The sequence below is a fragment of the Salvelinus alpinus genome, chromosome 1 (assembly GCF_045679555.1).
Source record: "Salvelinus alpinus chromosome 1, SLU_Salpinus.1, whole genome shotgun sequence".
Taxonomy (NCBI): Eukaryota; Metazoa; Chordata; class Actinopteri; order Salmoniformes; family Salmonidae; genus Salvelinus; species Salvelinus alpinus.
The window spans coordinates 105,901,166-105,918,618 of record NC_092086.1 but is presented as its reverse complement, the minus strand read 5'-3'; the positions used below and the strand labels follow the sequence as shown (position 1 = coordinate 105,918,618).

Here is a 17,453-nt window from a genome sequence, read left to right as displayed (position 1 = left end):
GGGCTGTGTACAGGTACAGTGATCGGTGAGCTGCTCTGACAGCTGATGCTTAAAGTTAGTGAGAGAGATATAAGTCTCCAGCTTTAGTAATTTTTGCAATTCGTTCCAGTCATTGTATATAGACCTGGAGCCAGTGGGTTTGCCCACAAATATGTAGCGAGGGCCAGCCAACGAGAGCATACAGGTCACAGTGGTGGGTAGTGTATGGGGTTTTGTTGACGAAACGGATGGCACTGTGATAGACTACATTCAATTTGCTGAGTAGAGTGTTGGAGGCTATTTTGTAAATGACATCGCCAAAGTCAAGGATTGGTAGGATAGTCAGTTTTATGAGGGTATGTTTGGCAGCATGAGTGAAGGATGCTTTTTTTGCGAAATAAGAAGCCGATTCTAGATTTAATTTTGGATTGAAGATGCTTAATGTGAGTCTGGAAGGAGAGTTTACAGTCTAACCAGACACCTAGGTATTTGTAGTTGTCCACATATTCTAAGTCAGAACCGTCCAGAGTAGTGATGCTAGGCGAGCTGGCAGGTGCCGGCAGCAATCGGTTGAAGAGCATGCATTTAGTTTTACTAGCATTTAAGAGCAGTTGGGATGCCACGGAAGGAGTGTGTGGAGGATATAGGAGTATATATGGCTAATAGATGTGTAGCACAGGAGGTTGGTGATACCTTAATTGGGAAGGACGGGCTCGTGGTAATGGCTTTGGGGAATTGGGGGAATGATATCAAATACATCAAACAAATGGTTTCCATGTGTTTTTGATGCCATTCCATTTGCTCCGTTCCAAGCATTATTATGAGCCGTTCGCCCCTCAGCAGACTCCAATGATGTGTAACATCCAAATAAGGTAAGTATAATGTGTCAATCAAGCAGATAATTATACTGTTCCCTCTGTGTGTTCCAGGCGTTCACAGGGAACAGTAATGCAGACAGTGTGGTGCAGTTTAAACTGCAGCAGCCAGTCTTCGCCAGGTTCCTGCGGTTACTTCCTCTAGATTGGAACCCCAACGGGAGGATAGGCCTGAGACTGGAAGCCTATGGATGCCCTTACAGTAAGTACAACCAGGGGAGTTGGACAGAACCTCTTAACAGATATGGGCAACTCCCTGTAGTCCCGCAGATCAATTTCCCCCCTATATAGAGTATATATAATGCATTCAGTATTCAGACCCCCTGACATTTTCCATTTTGTTACAGCCTTATTCTAAAATTGATTAAATGAGAAAAATTAAAAACTTCATCAATCTACACACAATGTGAAAAGTGATTTGTAGAAATGTTTGAGGGCTTAGGGCCAGACCCAGATGCAGACACGGGAGGGAGATGGTTTGAGTATTTGATATTTAGTAGTTCCAAAAAGGGTAGGCAAGAGAATGGTCGTTGACAGGCAAAGGGTCAAAACCAGATCAGAGTCCAGGTCAGGGCAGGCAGGCGGGTATGGAGTCCAGAAAACAGGCAAGTGTCAAAACCGTGAGGACTAGCAAAAGAGAGAATAGCAAAGCAGGAGCACGGGGAAATCACGCTGGTTGACTTGAAAGACAAGACGAACTGGCACAGAGAGACAGGAAACACAGGGATAAATACACTGGGGGAAATAAGCGACACCTGGAGGGGGTGGAGACAATCACAAGGACAGGTGAAACAGATCAGGGCGTGACAGTAACCCCCCCTAGGGGCACCACCTGGCGTCCTAACTGGGCGCATACCTGGCTGACCGGGGTGCCGGCGGTGAAAATCGGCGATGAGGACTGGGTCCAGGATGTCTTTAGCAGGAACCCAGCACCTCTCCTCCGGGCCATAACCCTCCCAGTCAATCAGGTACTGGAAACCCCTGCCCCGTGGTCGAACCCTCAGGATGCGTCTCACCGTATACTCTGGCTGGCCATCGATGACCCGGGGGGGAAGGATGGGCCTAGAAACAGAAGACAGAGGACTGTGACAAGGGCTTAATCCTGGACACATGAAAAGTGGGGTGAACATGGAGGGTACGGGGCAACAACAGATGGACAGCAGTGGGACTAATGACTCTAGAAATGGGGAAAGGACCAATGAAACGGGGAGAAAGTTTACGGGATTCTACCTGAAGGGGTAGGTCCCAAGTGGACAACCATACCCTCTGCCTGACCCAATAGCGAGGAGCCAGAGTCCGGTGGTGTTCCGCTTGTCAACGATACCTGGAGGTGGTCTTGAGAAGAACCGCCCGAGCTCTTCTCCAGGTACGCCGACAGCGGCGGACGAACAGCTCTGCTGAATGTATGTTGACCTCCACTTCTTGCTCTGGAAAGAGCGGGGGCTGATACCCCATGGAGCATTCGAAGGGGGATAGTCCAGTAGCCGAGCAGGGGAGAGTGTTCCTGGCATATTCCACCCAGACCAGTTGCCGACTCCAGGTGGTGGGGTTACTGGCAACAAGACACCGGAGTGCCGTCTCCATATCTTGATTTGCTCGCTCCGACTGGCCGTTAGATTGGGGATGAAACCCAGAGGACAGGCTGGCTGACGACCCAATAATAATGCAGAACGTCTTCCAGAATTGGGACGAGAACTCAGAACCTTGGTCTCAGACCATGTCATCCGGGAGCCATGGATTCGGAAGACGTGCTGCACCATAAGCTGGGCAGTCTCCTTGGCTGAAGGTAAATTCGGAAGAGGGATGGAAATAGGCAGCCTTGGAGAATCTGTCAACCACCGTCAGGATGGTGGTGTTGCCATCTGACGGAGGAAGCCCAGTGACAAAATCCAGGGAAATATGGGACCAGGGGTGATGAGGGACAGGGAGTGTCTGTAGGAGGCTGGACGGAGCTTACCGCGGAGTCTTGCTTTGTGCGCACCATGCATGCGGCGACAAAGGCCGAGACATCAGGAACCATGGTGGGCCACCAGAAGCGTTGACGGAGGAAAGCCAGTGTTCGAGGAGTACCAAGATGACAGGTAAGGCTGGAGGAGTGAGCCCAATCCAGGACCTGAGACCCGGACCAGGAGCAAACAGCCAGTTAGCCGGCCCCCCCCAGGGTCCGACTGGGAACACTGTGCTCTGCGAACCAGAGCCTCAATTTTCCAAACAGAAGCCACCAAACAAGAGGCAGGGGGGATGGTCTCAGATTCAGAGGGAGTGGAAGTGGAACTGTACAGACGGGATAGAGCGCCCGGCTTCACGTTCTTTGACCTTGGTCGGTAGGAGATGTTGAAATTGAACCTGGTAAATAACAGAGCCCAACGAGCTTGCCTTGGGTTGAGGCGCTTGGCAGTACAAAGGTATTCTACATTTTTATGATCCGTCCATACCAGGAATGGATGTTCCGCTCCTTCCTGCCAGTGTCTCCACTCCTCCAGAGCCATCTTCACAGCTAGGAGTTCCCGGTTTCCAACACCATCGTTCCTTTCTGCAGAATTGAGATGATGGGACATGAAGGCACAGGGAAGAAGCTTTTGGTTCTGGACTGATCGCTGGGAAAGAACGGTCCCTACTCCCACGTCAGAAGCATCAACCTCCACCACAAACTGACAAGTTGGGTCCGGATGGATGAGGATAGAAGCAGTAGTGAATCGCTGCTTAACTTTTTAGGGATAGGGGGCAGCATTTTCACTTTTGGATGAATTGGTGCCCATAGTGAACTGCCTCCTGTAAGTCGCTCTGGATAAGAGCGTCTGCTAAATGACTTAAATGTAAATGTAAATGTACTCCTACATCACACTAGAGGCTTCATTCCGTGTTCTACTGACTGTTGACATCTAGTGGAAGGCATAGGAAGTGCGAACAGATCCATATCTTACTGGGAATTGAACAGGCGATGACTTTAACATCAACCAGCCCCAGAATTTCCACTTCCTGTTTGGAAGTTTGCCTGCCATATGAGTTCTGTTATACTCACAGACATAATTCAAACCATTTTAGAAACTGCAGAGTGTTTTCTATCCAAGAGTAATAATAATATGCACATATTAGCATCTGGGACAGAGTAGGAGGCAGTTCACTATGGGCACACAATTCATCCAAAGTGAAAATGCTGCCCCCTATCCCTAAAAAGTTAAGATCCCCAAAGGCCTTGTCTGCTGCTGGAGACCATGTGAACGGTACCTTCGGAGAGGTGAGTGCAGAGAGGGGAGCCGCCAGGTTGCTGTAGCCCCGAATGAAACCACGGTAGAAATGAGCAAAACCCAGTAACCATTGGAGCTGCACTCTGGACGTGGGCTGGGGCCAATCCACCACCACTCTCACCTTCTCCGGATCCATCTGAACATTCCCCCCAGCTATAATGTATCCTAGAAAGGAGATAGTGGAGCGATGGAACTCACACTTCTCAGCCTTTATAAACAACTGATTCTCCAAGAGGCGCTGAAAATCTGTCGAACATGATAATGTGTTCCTGGGCAGAACGAGAGAAAACCAGGATGTCATCGAGGTAGACAAAATGAAAACTATTCAACATGTCCCAGAGCACATCGTTGACCAGAGCCTGGAAAACAGCAGGCGCGTTGGTGAGTCCAAACGGCATAACCAGGTACTCATAATGTCCACTGGCCGTGTTGAAAGCGGTCTTCCACTCATCTCATTTGCGTATCCGCACAAGATGTTAGGCATTCCGAAGGTCCAGTTTGGAGAAGATAGTAGCCCCCTGGAGAGGCTCGAAAACTGAGGAGAGGAGTGGTAGAGGATACCGATTATTATTATTTTTTTTTATCGTAATATTGTTGAGACCCCGGTAATCAATACATGGATGCAGGGTCTTGTCCTTTTTCCCCACAAAGACGAATCCTGCGCCGGCAGGATATGCAGAAGGGCGAATGTGCCCAACAGCCAGTGAGTCCTCAATGTACTCCTCCATGGCCTTGGTCTCAGATCCGGACAGGGAATAGAGCTGGCCTCGAGGCGGTGTGGTGCCCAGAAGGAGCTCAATAGCACAATCATAGGGACGATGTGTGGGAAGGGAGGTAGCACGAGCCTTGCTGAAAACCTCCAGGAGGTCATGATACTCTGCGGGCACGGCAGAGAGATCCGACGCCGTACTTAATCTTGGAGACATACGTTTCGGAGATGGCTTAGCCGCCTTTAGGCAGTGTGAATGGCAAAATGGGCTCCAACCCAACAGAATGGAACCCGTAGTCCAGTCAATATCTGGGTTTTGTTTTTGGAGCCAAGAAAAAACGAAAACAGGTATGTGGGGAGACTCAATGAGGAGGAGCTGAATTGACTCACTGTGGTTTCCAGATACCCGCATATTTAGGGGAATTGTGCTGTGCGTGACTCTACCAATGGAGCGACTGTCCAGTGCCCTGGCATCCATGGGAACAGAGGAGTTGAGTATTGATACCCAGTTCTGATACCAGGGTAGCGTCCATAAAACCCTTATCTGCCCCAGAGTCAATAAGCACCCGGAGAGACTTAGACTGGTCTCCCCACAGCAAGCTCACATAAAAAGGAGTATGGGTAATGGGACTTTGACTGGGAATCCTCTGACTCACCAGAGTGCTTGTACCTACGAAGGTGTCTGGTCTCTTAACTGGGCAGGTGGCTATATAATGTCCTACAGCTCCACAATACAGACAGCAATTGGAGCTTAGCCTGCGGGAACGTTCCCTAGGTGATAACCTAGCCCTTCCCAGTTGCATAGGTTCTGGTGTGTCAGACTCACCCGTCATCGATGATTCTCGAGGAGGCTCGGGTGGCTTCAGATCCTCTCAGAAAAATATCCTTTGAGGACTTCCAGATTCCTTCGACGATGAGCGAACCACTGCGGATGAACGAGTGTGACCCAGGCCAGACCTCCTCTCACTCCTGCATTCCCTTAGCCGCCCATCAATTCTAATGGTGAGGGCAATGAGGGAATCAAGGTCCACCGGCAATTCCCGAGCAGCTAGCTCATCCTTTATCACCTCAGATAGTCCATGAAGGAAGGTATCGAAAAAGGGACTCAGGATTCCAGGCACTCTCGTGGGCCAACGTGTGAAAATCAACAGCATCGTCTTCCACACCACGGGAATCTTGATGTAATTCAAGAAGTTTAGGGGCCACCTCTCTCTTGGATACCGGAGAATCGAACACCTTCCTCACCTCTGCCATGAAATCCTCCAGATGATGACAAATTACGGATTGTTGCTCCCAAACAGCCGTCGCCCAGGAGAGCGCCCTTCCCGACATTAGCATATATTATTACGTTATCTTAGATCGGTCCGAAGAGAACGAAGATGGCTGTAGCTCAAAAAAAAGGGAGCATTGAGAAAGAGAACCCCGGCAGGTACCAGGATCCCCAGAGTAACGCTCCGGAGGAGGTAAGCGGGGTTCGCGGGGAGCCGGAGTAGGCTGTACAAACTCAGCACTCATAGAGAAAAGTTACTGGGTGGTTTGGGGTTCTCAGAGGTGGTAGGCTGCCTATGAGCTAACTCCCTGATTTGCGCCATTATAGCCTTAAACCCCTGGCCGTAGCGTTCCGTCAGGGAATGAAGTCCTTCCTGAAGTAGCTCCTCATGCCTCCCAATGGTGGCTCCCTGCAGGGAGACAGCGTGGCGGAGCTGGTCCAGGTCTGCTGGGTCTGTCACGACCAGTTCGTACTATAAGGGCTCAGGGCCAGACCCAGATGCAGACACGGGAGGAAGATGGTTTGAGTAATTTATTTTTATTAGTTCCAAAAGGGTAGGCAAGAGAATGGTCGTGGACAGGCAAAAGGTGAAAACCAGATCAGAGTCCAGGAGGTACAGAGGGGCAGGCAGGCTCGAGGTCAGGGCAGGCAGACTGGTCAGGCAGGCGGGTACGGAGTCCAGAAAACAGGCAATGGTCAAAACCGGGAGGACTAGCAAAAGAGAGAATAGCAAAGAAGGAGCACGGGAAAAACACATTGGTTGACTTGAAACAGACAAGACGAACTGGCACAGAGAGACAGGAAACACCGGGATAATTACACTGGGGAAAATAAGCGGAACCTGGAGGGGGTGGAGACAATCACAAGGACAGGTGACACAGATCAAGGTGTGACAATTTTTGCAAATGTATAACAATAAAAAACAGAAATACCTTATTTACATACGTATTCAGACCCGTTGCTATGTGTAAGTGAGGATTTGGTGGACTGTATTCTTTAGGTTTTACTTGATGTGTTTGCTCCCGTGTGCTGGTAAGGGCACAGATGACAGACAGGTAGGATTCCAGTTGAGGTGGTTTAATAACGCTGAAGATGCACAGGCACGGACCAGCACCGCACAGTGTATGTAGTGTGGATGGACTAAGGCACTTAGTGGTCTGGCAACTTGCTTCTACCAAAGTGTGTGTGTGATCTGCAAGTGAAGACATACAATAGTGAATGACATAACACAATCTCCAATTCACATCTCTTATAAACAATATGCATGGATATAACATGACTATGATGACTTAATGCTATACAGGACCATACAGCGCAATACAACGTGACTGACTGCACTAATTTGAGATTAAAGGGGTGCTGCCGCACGTGTACTACAAAGCATAGCACCATCTCCAGTACAGGCTAAAACAGCACAATTAACTTGAATACCTCTAAACAGTGAAATACAGTGTAATCAAATCATTTTATTTGTCACATGCACTGAATACAACAGGTGTAGACCTTACAGTGAAATGATTACTTACAAGCCCTAACCAACAATGCAGTCATACAGTTGAAGTCGGAAGTTTACATGCACTTAGGTTGGAGTCATTAAAACTTGTTTTTCAACTGCTCCACAAATGTCTTGTTAACAAACTATACTTTTGGAAAGTTGGTTAGGACATCTACTTTGTGCATGACACAAGTAATTTTTCCAACAATTGTTGACAGATTATTTAATTTATAATTCACTGTATCACTATTCCAGTGGGTCAGAAGTTTACATACACTAAGTTGAGTGTGCCTTTAAACAGCTTGGAAAATTCCAGAAAATTATGTTATGGCATTAGAAGCTTCTGTTAGGCTAATTGACAGCATTGGAGGTGTACCTGTGGATGTATTTCAAGGCCTACCTTCAAACTCAAAGCCTCTTTGCAAGACATCATGGGAAAATCAAAATAAATCAGCCAAGACCTCAGAAAAAACATTGTAGACCTCCACAAGTCTGGTTTATCCTTGGGAGCAATTTCCAAACGCCTGAAGGTACCACGTTCATCTGCACAAACAATAGTATGCAAGTATAAACACCATGGGACCACGCAGCCGTCATACCGCTCAGGAAGGAGACGCGTTCTGTCTCCTAGAGATGAACGTACTTCGATGCGAAAAGTGCAAATCAATCCCAGAACAACAGCAAAGGACCTTGTGACAATACAAAAGTATCTATATCCACAGTAAAACGAGTCCTATATAGACATAACCTGAAAGGCTGCTTAGTAAGGAAGAAGCCACTGCTCCAAAACCGCCATAAATGCCAGACTACGGTTTGCAACTGCACTCTGGTCTGATGAAACAAAAATAGAACTGTTTGGCCATAATGACCATCGTTATGTTTGGAGGAAAAAGGGGGAAGCTTGCAAGCCGAAGAACACCATCCCAACCGTGAAGCACGGGGGTGGCAGCATCATGTTGTGGGGGTGCTTTGCTGCAGGAGGGGACTGGTGCACTTCACAAAATAGATGGCATCATGAGTCAGGAAAATGATGTGGATATATTGAAGCAACATCTCAAGACATCAGTCAAGAAGTTAAAGCTTGGTCGCAAATGGGTCTTCCAAATGGACAATGACCCCAAGCATACTTCCAAAGTTGTGGCAAAATGGCTTAAGGACAACAAAGTCAAGGTATTGGAGTGGCCATCACAAAGCCCTGACCTCAATCCTATAGGAAATTTGTGGGCAGAACTGAAAAAGTGAGTGGGAGCAAGGAGGCTTACAAACCTGACTCAGTTATGAAAGAAAAGCTGAAATAAAATCATTCAATCATTCAATACTATTATTCTGACATTTCACATTCTTAAAATAAAATGGTGATCCTAATTGGCCTAAAACAGGGAATTCTTACTAGGATTAAGAGTCAGGAATTGTGAAAAACTGAGTTTAAATGTATTTGGCTAAGGTGTATGTAAACTTTGACTTCAACTGTGTATATACTGTATATCAACTCAGCAAAAAAAGAAACGTCCCTTTTTCAGGACCCTGTCTTTCAAAGTTAATTCATAACAATCCAAATGACTTCACAGATCTTAATTGTAAAGGGTTTAAACACTGTTTCCCATGCTTGGTCATTGAACCATAAACAAGTAATGTACATGCTTCTGTGGTACGGTCGTTAAGATACTAACAGCTTACATACGTTAGGCAATTAAGGTCACGGTTATGAAAACTTAGGACACTAAAGGTCTTTCTACTGACTCTGAAAATCACCAAAGGAAAGATGCCCAGGGTCCCTGCTCATCTGCGTGAACATGCCTTAGGACTGCAGATGTGGCCAGGGCAATAAATTGCAATGTCCATACTGTGAGACGCCTAACCCAGTGCTAAAGGGAGACAGAATGGACAGCTGATCGTCCTCACAGTGGCAGACCACTTGTAACAGCACCTACACAGGATCGGAACATTTGAACATCACACCTGCAGGAAAAGTACAGGATGGCAACAACAACTGCCCAAGTTACACCAGGAACGCACAATCCCTCCATCAGTGCTCAGACTGTCCACAATAGGCTGAGAGAGGCTGGACTGAGTGCTTGTAGGCCTGTTGTAAGCCAGGTCCTCACCAGACATCACCGGCAACAACGTCGCCTATGGGCACAAATACACCGTCGCTGGACCAGACAAGACTGGCAGAAAGTGCTCTTCTCTGATGAGTCGCGGTTTTGTCTCACCAGGGGTGATGGTCGGATTCGCGTTTATTGTCGAAGGAATGAGCGTTACACCGAGGTCTGTACTCTGGAGCGGGATCGATTTGGAGGTGGAGGGTCCGTCATGGTCTGGGGTGGTGTGTCACAGCATCATCGGACTGAGGTTGTTGTCATTGCAGGCAATCTCAATGCTGTGCGTTACAGGGGAGACATCCTCCTCCCTCATGTGGTACCCTTCCTGCAAGCTCATCCTGACATGATCCTCAAGCACGATAATGCCACCAGCCATACTACTCTTTCTGTGCGTGATTTCCTGCAAGACAGAAATGTCAGTGCTCTGCCATGGCCAGTGAAGAGCCCGGATCTCAATCCTATTGAGCACGTCTGGGACCTGTTGGATCGGAGAGTGAGGGCTAGGGCCATTCCCCCCAGAAACATGCAGGTGCCTTGGTGGAAGATTGGGGTAACATCTCACAACAAGAACTGGCAAATCTGGTACAGTCCATGAGAAGGAGATGCACTGCAGTACTTAATGCAGCTGGTAGCCACACCAGATACTGACTGTTACTTTTGATGTTGACCCCCGCCCCCTTTGTTCAGGGACACATTATTTAATTTCTGTTAGTCACATGTCTTTGGAACTTGATCAGTTCATGTCTCAGTTGTTGAACGTTGTTATGTTCATACAAATATTTACACGTTACATTTGCTGAAAATAAATGCAGTTGACAGTGAGAGGACGTTTTTTTTTTTTCTGAGTGTGTGTGCATATATTTCATTTCTTAATATATATATATTAAGAATAAGAAATAAAACAAATAATTAAAGAGCAGCCGTAAAATAACAATAGCGATGCTATAAACAGGGGGCACCGGTACAGATTCAGTGTTTGGGGGCACCGGTTAGTCGAGGTAATATGTATATGTAGCTAGAGTTATTAAAGTGACTATGCATAGATAATAACAGAGAGTAGCAGCGGTGTAAAGGGGGGGGGCCAATGCAAATTGTCCTCGGAAGCCATTTGATTAGATGTTCAGGAGTCTTATGGCTTGGGGGTAGAAGCTGTTTAGAAGCTTCTTGGACCTAGACTTGGCGCTCCGGTACCACTTGCCATACGGTATCAGAGAGAACAGTTTTTTTTAGACAATTTCTAGGGCCTTCCTCTGACACCGCCTGGTATAGAGGTCCTGGATGGCAGGAAGCTTTGCCCCAGTGATGTACTGGGCCATACACACTACCCTCTGTAGTTCCTTGCGGTCGGAGGCCGAGCAGTTTCCATACCAGGCAGTGATGCAACCGGGCAGGATGCTCTCGATGGTGCAGCTGTTGAACCTTTTGAGGTGCCCTCTTCATGAATGTCTTGGTGTGCTTGGACCATATTAATTTGTTGGTGAAGTGGACACCAAGGAACTTGAAGCTTAACCTGCTCCACTACCGCCCAGTTGATGAGAATGGGGGTGTGCTCAGTCCTCCTTTTCCTGGAGTCCACAATCATCTCCTTTGTTTTGATCACATTGAGGGAGTGTTTGTTGTCTTGGCACCACATGGCCGGTCTCTGATGTTCTCCCTGTAGGATGTCTCGTCGTTGTCGGTGATCAGGCCTACCACTGTTGTGTCGTTGGCAAACTTAATGATGGTGTTGGATTCATGCCTGGCCGTGCAGTCATGAGTGAACAAGGAGTACAGGACGGGACGGAGCACGCACCCCTGAGTGGTCACCGTGTTGAGGATCAGAGTGGCGGATGTGTTGTTACCTACCCTTACCACCTGGGGAGGCCCGTCAGGAAGTCCAGGATCCAGCTGCAGAGGGAGGTGATTAGTCCCAGGGTTCTTAGCTTAGTGATACGCTTTGAGGGCACTATGGTGTTGAACACTGAGCTGTAGTCAATGAATAGCATTCTCACATAGGTGTTCCTTTTGTCAGGTGGGAAAGGGCAGTTTGGAGTGCAATAGAGATTGCATCATCTGTAAATCTGTTTAGGCGGTATGCAAATTGGAGTGGGTCTAGGGTTTCTGGATAATGGTGTTGATGTGATCCATGACCAACCTTTCAAAGCTCTTCATGGCTGCAGACGTGAGTGCTACGGGTCGGTAGTCATTTAGGCAGGTTACCTTAGTGTTCTAGGGCACAGGGACTATGGTGGTCTGCTTGAAACATGTTGGAATTACAGATTCAGACAGGTAGAGGTTGAAAATGTCAGTGAAGACACTTGCCAGTTGGTCAGTGCATGCTCGGGGTGCACGTCCTGGTAATCCGTCTGGCCCTGCGGCCTTGTGAATGTTGACCTTTTTAAAGGTCTTAATCACATCGGCTGCGGAGAGCTTGATCATACAGTCTTCCGGAACAGCTGATGCTCTCATGCATGTTTGTGTTACTTGCCTCGAAGCAAGCATAGAAGTAATTTAGCTCGTCTGGTTGGCTTGTGTCACTTAGCAGGTCTCGCCTGTGCTTCCCTTTCTAGTCTGTAATATTTTGCAAGCCCTGCCACATCCGACGAGCGTCGAAGCCGGTGTAGTACTTTGAGCTGAAAACTGTTTTTCTGAAAACAGAAGTAATAAAACTGTCCTTCTTTAGACTATTCGAGTATCTGGAGCATTAGCATTTGTGGGTTCGATTGCAGGCTCAAAATGGTCAGAAACAAAGTACTTTCTTCTGAAACTTGTCAGTCTATTCTTGTTCTGAGAAATGAAGGCTATTCCATGCGAGAAATTGCCAAGAAACTGAAGATCTCGTACAACGCCGTGTACCACTCCCGTCACAGAACAGCACCAACCGGCTCTAACCAGAATAGAAAGGAGTGGGAGGCCCCGGTGCACAACTGAGCAAGAGGACAAGTACATACAAGTACAAGTATATAGTGTCTAGTTTGAGAAACAGATGCCTCACAAGTCCTCAACTGGCAGCTTCATTAAATAGTACCCGCAAAACACCAGTCTCAACATCAACAGTGAAGAGGCGACTACGGGATGCTGGCCTTCTAGTCAGAGTTGCAAAGAAAAAGCCATCTCTGTCCAGTTTCTGTGTTCTTTTGTTCATACACATCTTTAATTTTTATTGGCCAGTCCGAGATATGGCAATGCACTGGGGGACATTATTCTATACCAATATAGGGTTAATGATATAATAACCAAAACAGAGCTAGCCAGCTCACAATTGCTAGCTCGCAGTTGAAACTACTAATTAGCATAACCATAAATATGACATTATCGTCACAGAGTGCTTCTTCAGACAAGATATGAAATATGTACTAACATGGCTAACACAATAAAAAGCTAACTGGTGGGAAAACACAAGGATGCCTGGAACTTTCTCTCACTTGACTACTCACGAGCTGACCTTCTCTGAGCTGGAGATCACACCGTATGCTCTGCTCCACTTCACTGGTGGGCGGAGCTCCAGCTCTGATATGATGAACTAACATTATTGAAATGATTACCTACAAATACTTCAGACTTTTGTACTGCTACCCCTGAATTGACTATGTTAATTCACTCCTAATAAAGTTAAGTATTGAGACTCTCTTACATATCTTACCCAGACCTAACAGACATGATACGAGATGTCTAGGGGTGTTTAGCCGCTCCATCAACAGAGGGCCTGGCTAGGTATAACCACTAATAACAAAAAAACTCTAGTCCTGTACATAAATGATGGAAAGGGTTCTCTGCTCAAGTGGAGAAGAGGAGCTGCTGTCCGTAACAGCCGGGCGTAGCTACAGCTCTGATATGATTAACTACAAATACTTCACAGCCTTTTGTACACTATGAGACTCAAAAATGAAGCTAAGGTGCATCCTGTTTCCATTGATCATCCTTCAGATGTTTCTACAACTTGATTGTGGAGTCCACCTGTGGTAAATTCAATTGATTGGACATGATTTGGAAAGGGACACACCTGTCTATATAAGGTCCCAGTTGACAGTGAATGTCAGAGCAAAAACCAAACCATGAGGTTGAAGGAATTGTCCATATAGCTCCGAAACAGGATTGTGTCTAACCACAGATCTGGGGAAGGGTACCAAAACATTTCTGCAGCATTTAAGGTCCCCAAGAACACAGTGACCTCCATCATTCTTAAATGGAAGAAGTTTGGAACCACCAAGACTCTTCCTAGAGCTGTCCACTCATCCTAACTGAGCAAACTGGGGAAATGGAAGGCATCAGGGTTGACAGATCTCCAGAGTTCCTCTGTGGAGACGAGAGAACCTTCCAGAAGGATAACCATCTCTGCAGCACTCCACCAATCAGGCCTTTATTGTAGAGTGGCCAGATAGAAGCCACTCCTCAGTAAAAGGTACATTACAGCCTACTTGGAGTTTGCCAATAGGCACCTAAAGGACTCAGATAATGGGAAACAAGATTTGCCCTGAATGCCAAGCATCACGTCTGGAGGAAACCTGGCATCGTCCCTATGCTGTAGCACGGTGGTGGCAGCATCATGATGTGGAGACTAGTCAGGATCGAGGGAAAGATGAACACAGCAAAGTAAAGAGACCCTTGATGAAAACCTGCTCCAGAGCGCTCAGGACCTCAGACTGGGGCAAAGGTTCAATTTCCAACAGGACAATGACCCTAAACCAAGCCAAGGCAATGCAGGAGTGGCTTCGGGACAAGTCTCTGAATATCCTTGAGTGGCCCAGCTAGAGCCTGGACTTGAACCCGATCGAACATCTCTGGAGAGATCTGAAAATAACAGTGCAGGGACACTCCCTATCCAACTTGACAGCGTTTGAGAGGATCTGCAGAGAAGAATGGGAGAACCTCCCCAAATCCAGGTGTGCCAAGCTTATAGCGTCATACCCAAGAAGACTTGAGGCTGTAATCGCTGCCAAAATTGATTCAACAAATACTGAGTAAAGGATCTGAATTCTTATGTAAATATAATTTATTTCATTTGCAAAAATTCTAAACCTGTTTTTCATTATGGGGTATTGTATTTAGATTGATGACGAAAACAAATGCTTTTATCCATTTTAGAATAAGGCTGTAACGTAACAAAATGTGGAGAAAGTCAAGGGTTCTGAATACTTACCGAATATTGTGTGTACATTATTTTGTTAGTCTCTTTCACTCAGATATCATATTAAAAACTGAAAACCTTTCTCTCCACCCTATGGTAAAATGTGTGGAATTGCAGGACATTAGCTGTAAAACTGCACAATTTTCTTTCTTCCCCTTTGATTTTTTTTGGGGAATTGCATGACATTAGTTAGACAAGTGCAAAATCTTCTCTGCCCCATGGCAAAATGTGTAGAATTGCAGCAAACTTATTTTAAAAACGGCAACATTTTCTCCACGCCCAATAGCAAAATGTGCAGATTAGCAGGAAATAAACTCTAAAACAACCAAAAAAATACTTAGGCTAAAGCCGGCTCTGACTGCGGCTCCTCAGCCACTGCGGCCCCTCATGATGAGCTCAGATTTTTCATGGCCCCCACCCACATCAAAGTTTTCCATCTTTGCATTATTACAATGACAATACTCTAATCTGGTTGTATTGACGTTGTGCATATTTCCAGTATTAAACAACGCTAGGGAATGACTGTAGGTGTACTAACTGCATGCTCTGTGGATGAGCCAACAAACAATATGCAAAAGATCCATTTATTTTATTTTTCATCACTGTTGTCATTTCTGTTTACAGCGAACATGTCTCACACAGACATCCATATCTGTTATGTCTCACACTGTGGCTCTGTTTCTCCCTCAGTCCAACAACCTGTCCCTGGATTGTTTGTTTTTTAATCAGTCCTCCATTGTAGAGCGGTGATTTATGATGTATATTAAACAAATATGAATAGTTTTGTGTTCTTTTTGTATGCAGCACTATTGGGAGATGTATTAAGTTGCGGATGAGCAAGGACAGAGTGGATGTGTTTTGATATTTTATATTGTGTTTTGAATGATTATACATAAGAGCAGACAGTTTTACTCTTAAAACGATTATTGCCCACGGTTTGTTTATACTTATTTATCTGGCTTTTGGCTATGGAACAGCATTCTGAAGGGTTTTTGTTTTAACCCTCAGTAACTGTTACCTGTGCTATAGTTATTATTATTCTGTAATGACCATTTAACAATGTCATTTGTAACCATGAAAGTAAATGCCAGGGAAGTAGGCCTGTAAACCCAAAATGACATATGTTTTTGTCTGTCATATTCAACTTACAATGCATTGCAAACAATATCAATAAGGTAAAAGCACAAGATTAAAGGTGTCAGTACTCTCACATGAAAGTCTTCTTTAGTCTTTAATCACAGCTCTTCAATCATAATCATGAAAAAGACTGATCTAGTGATTGAAGTGGTTTGATGTGTGACGGACCAAGGCTACCCTGCCTCGTTAGAGGCAGTTAAGTAAGGAGAAATTAGCTTCGGCTCTAAATCTCACTCAACCAGCACACACTGGAGCCTATAATGCACATCTAATTGCTAATAAAAACACTGAACGCAATGAATGGCCTCCACTTTGAGTGTGAATAACGTCTCTACTATTCTCTTCAGTATCCCAGTGGTCAAATCTGGTTGAAATTGGCTCATTACAACCAGCATTACAGCTGATGTTATTTCAACAAGTGTTTCCCACTGGGTTTCTGAATAGAATATATGCATTTGTTTTCCCGCTGAAGATGAGGGTTGTGATTTTAATTTCTACTATCACAGGATCGTAATGTAGTCCCTTATAGCTCAGTTGGTAGAGAATGGCGCTTGCAACGCCAGGGTTGTGGGTTTGATTCCTAAGGGGGACCTCTATGAAAATGTATGGACCCAATACTGTAAGTCGCTCTAGATTCTAGCTTCTGCTAAAATGTAAACAATTAAATGTAATGTTTGGAGTGTTGGATTTTACTACCATACTCTACTGTATAATCTTTACTTGTAAATGTGTTGGTTGTACTACTATACTATACAGTATAATCTTTACTTGTGAATGTGTTGATGGTACTACTATACTATACAGTATAATCTTTACTTGTGAATGTGTTGATGGTAATACTATACTCTACAGTATAATCTTTACTTGTGAATGTGTTGATGGTACTACTATACTATACAGTATAATCTTTACTTGTGAATGTGTTGATGGTACTACTATACTATACAGTATAATCTTTACTTGTGAATGTGTTGATGGTAATACTATACTCTACAGTATAATCTTTACTTGTGAATGTGTTGATGGTACTACTATACTATACAGTATAATCTTTACTTGTAAATGTGTTGTTTGCAGAGTCTGACGTGGCGTGGTTTGACGGCAGCAGCTGCTTGCTCTACAGGTTCAGCCCTAACCCAACACCAAGTCAAACAGCCAAAGACACCATCTCTCTGAAGTTCAAAACCCTGCAGAACTATGGGACCTTGATACACACAGAGGGACAAGATGATCACACCGTCACGCTGGAGTTACACAAAGGAAAACTTTTACTCCATCTCAGAAAAGGTACAGTGGCCTCTAGTACAATAACAATCCATTCATCTCTCATGTCCTTTATGACGTTCACTCTACTTTTTTGTGATAAATAGTTTAGAATGTGTTTGGAGCTTACCCAGTGTTTTAGGGGATTAGCCTACCATAGTAAAAATGTTACATCAACTACTATACTTACTACGATGCACAGCAGAGATGGAAAGAAAGTTTCATGTTTACCAGGCATAAGTGGGGCTAAACTTCAGGTGGTCTTATG

General features: G+C 45.5%; 1 protein-coding gene across 1 annotated transcript in view; it reads left to right on the top strand.

Annotated features, from left to right (window-relative positions):
• Positions 1-17,453, top strand: part of cntnap3 (contactin associated protein family member 3) — a 189,142-nt gene that overhangs the window by 60,829 nt on the left and 110,860 nt on the right. Inside the window, exons 4-5 of the mRNA XM_071374431.1 lie at positions 909-1,056; positions 17,000-17,209. Coding sequence (XP_071230532.1) covers positions 909-1,056; positions 17,000-17,209 — 358 coding nt within the window. The remainder of the gene's footprint in view (positions 1-908; positions 1,057-16,999; positions 17,210-17,453) is intronic.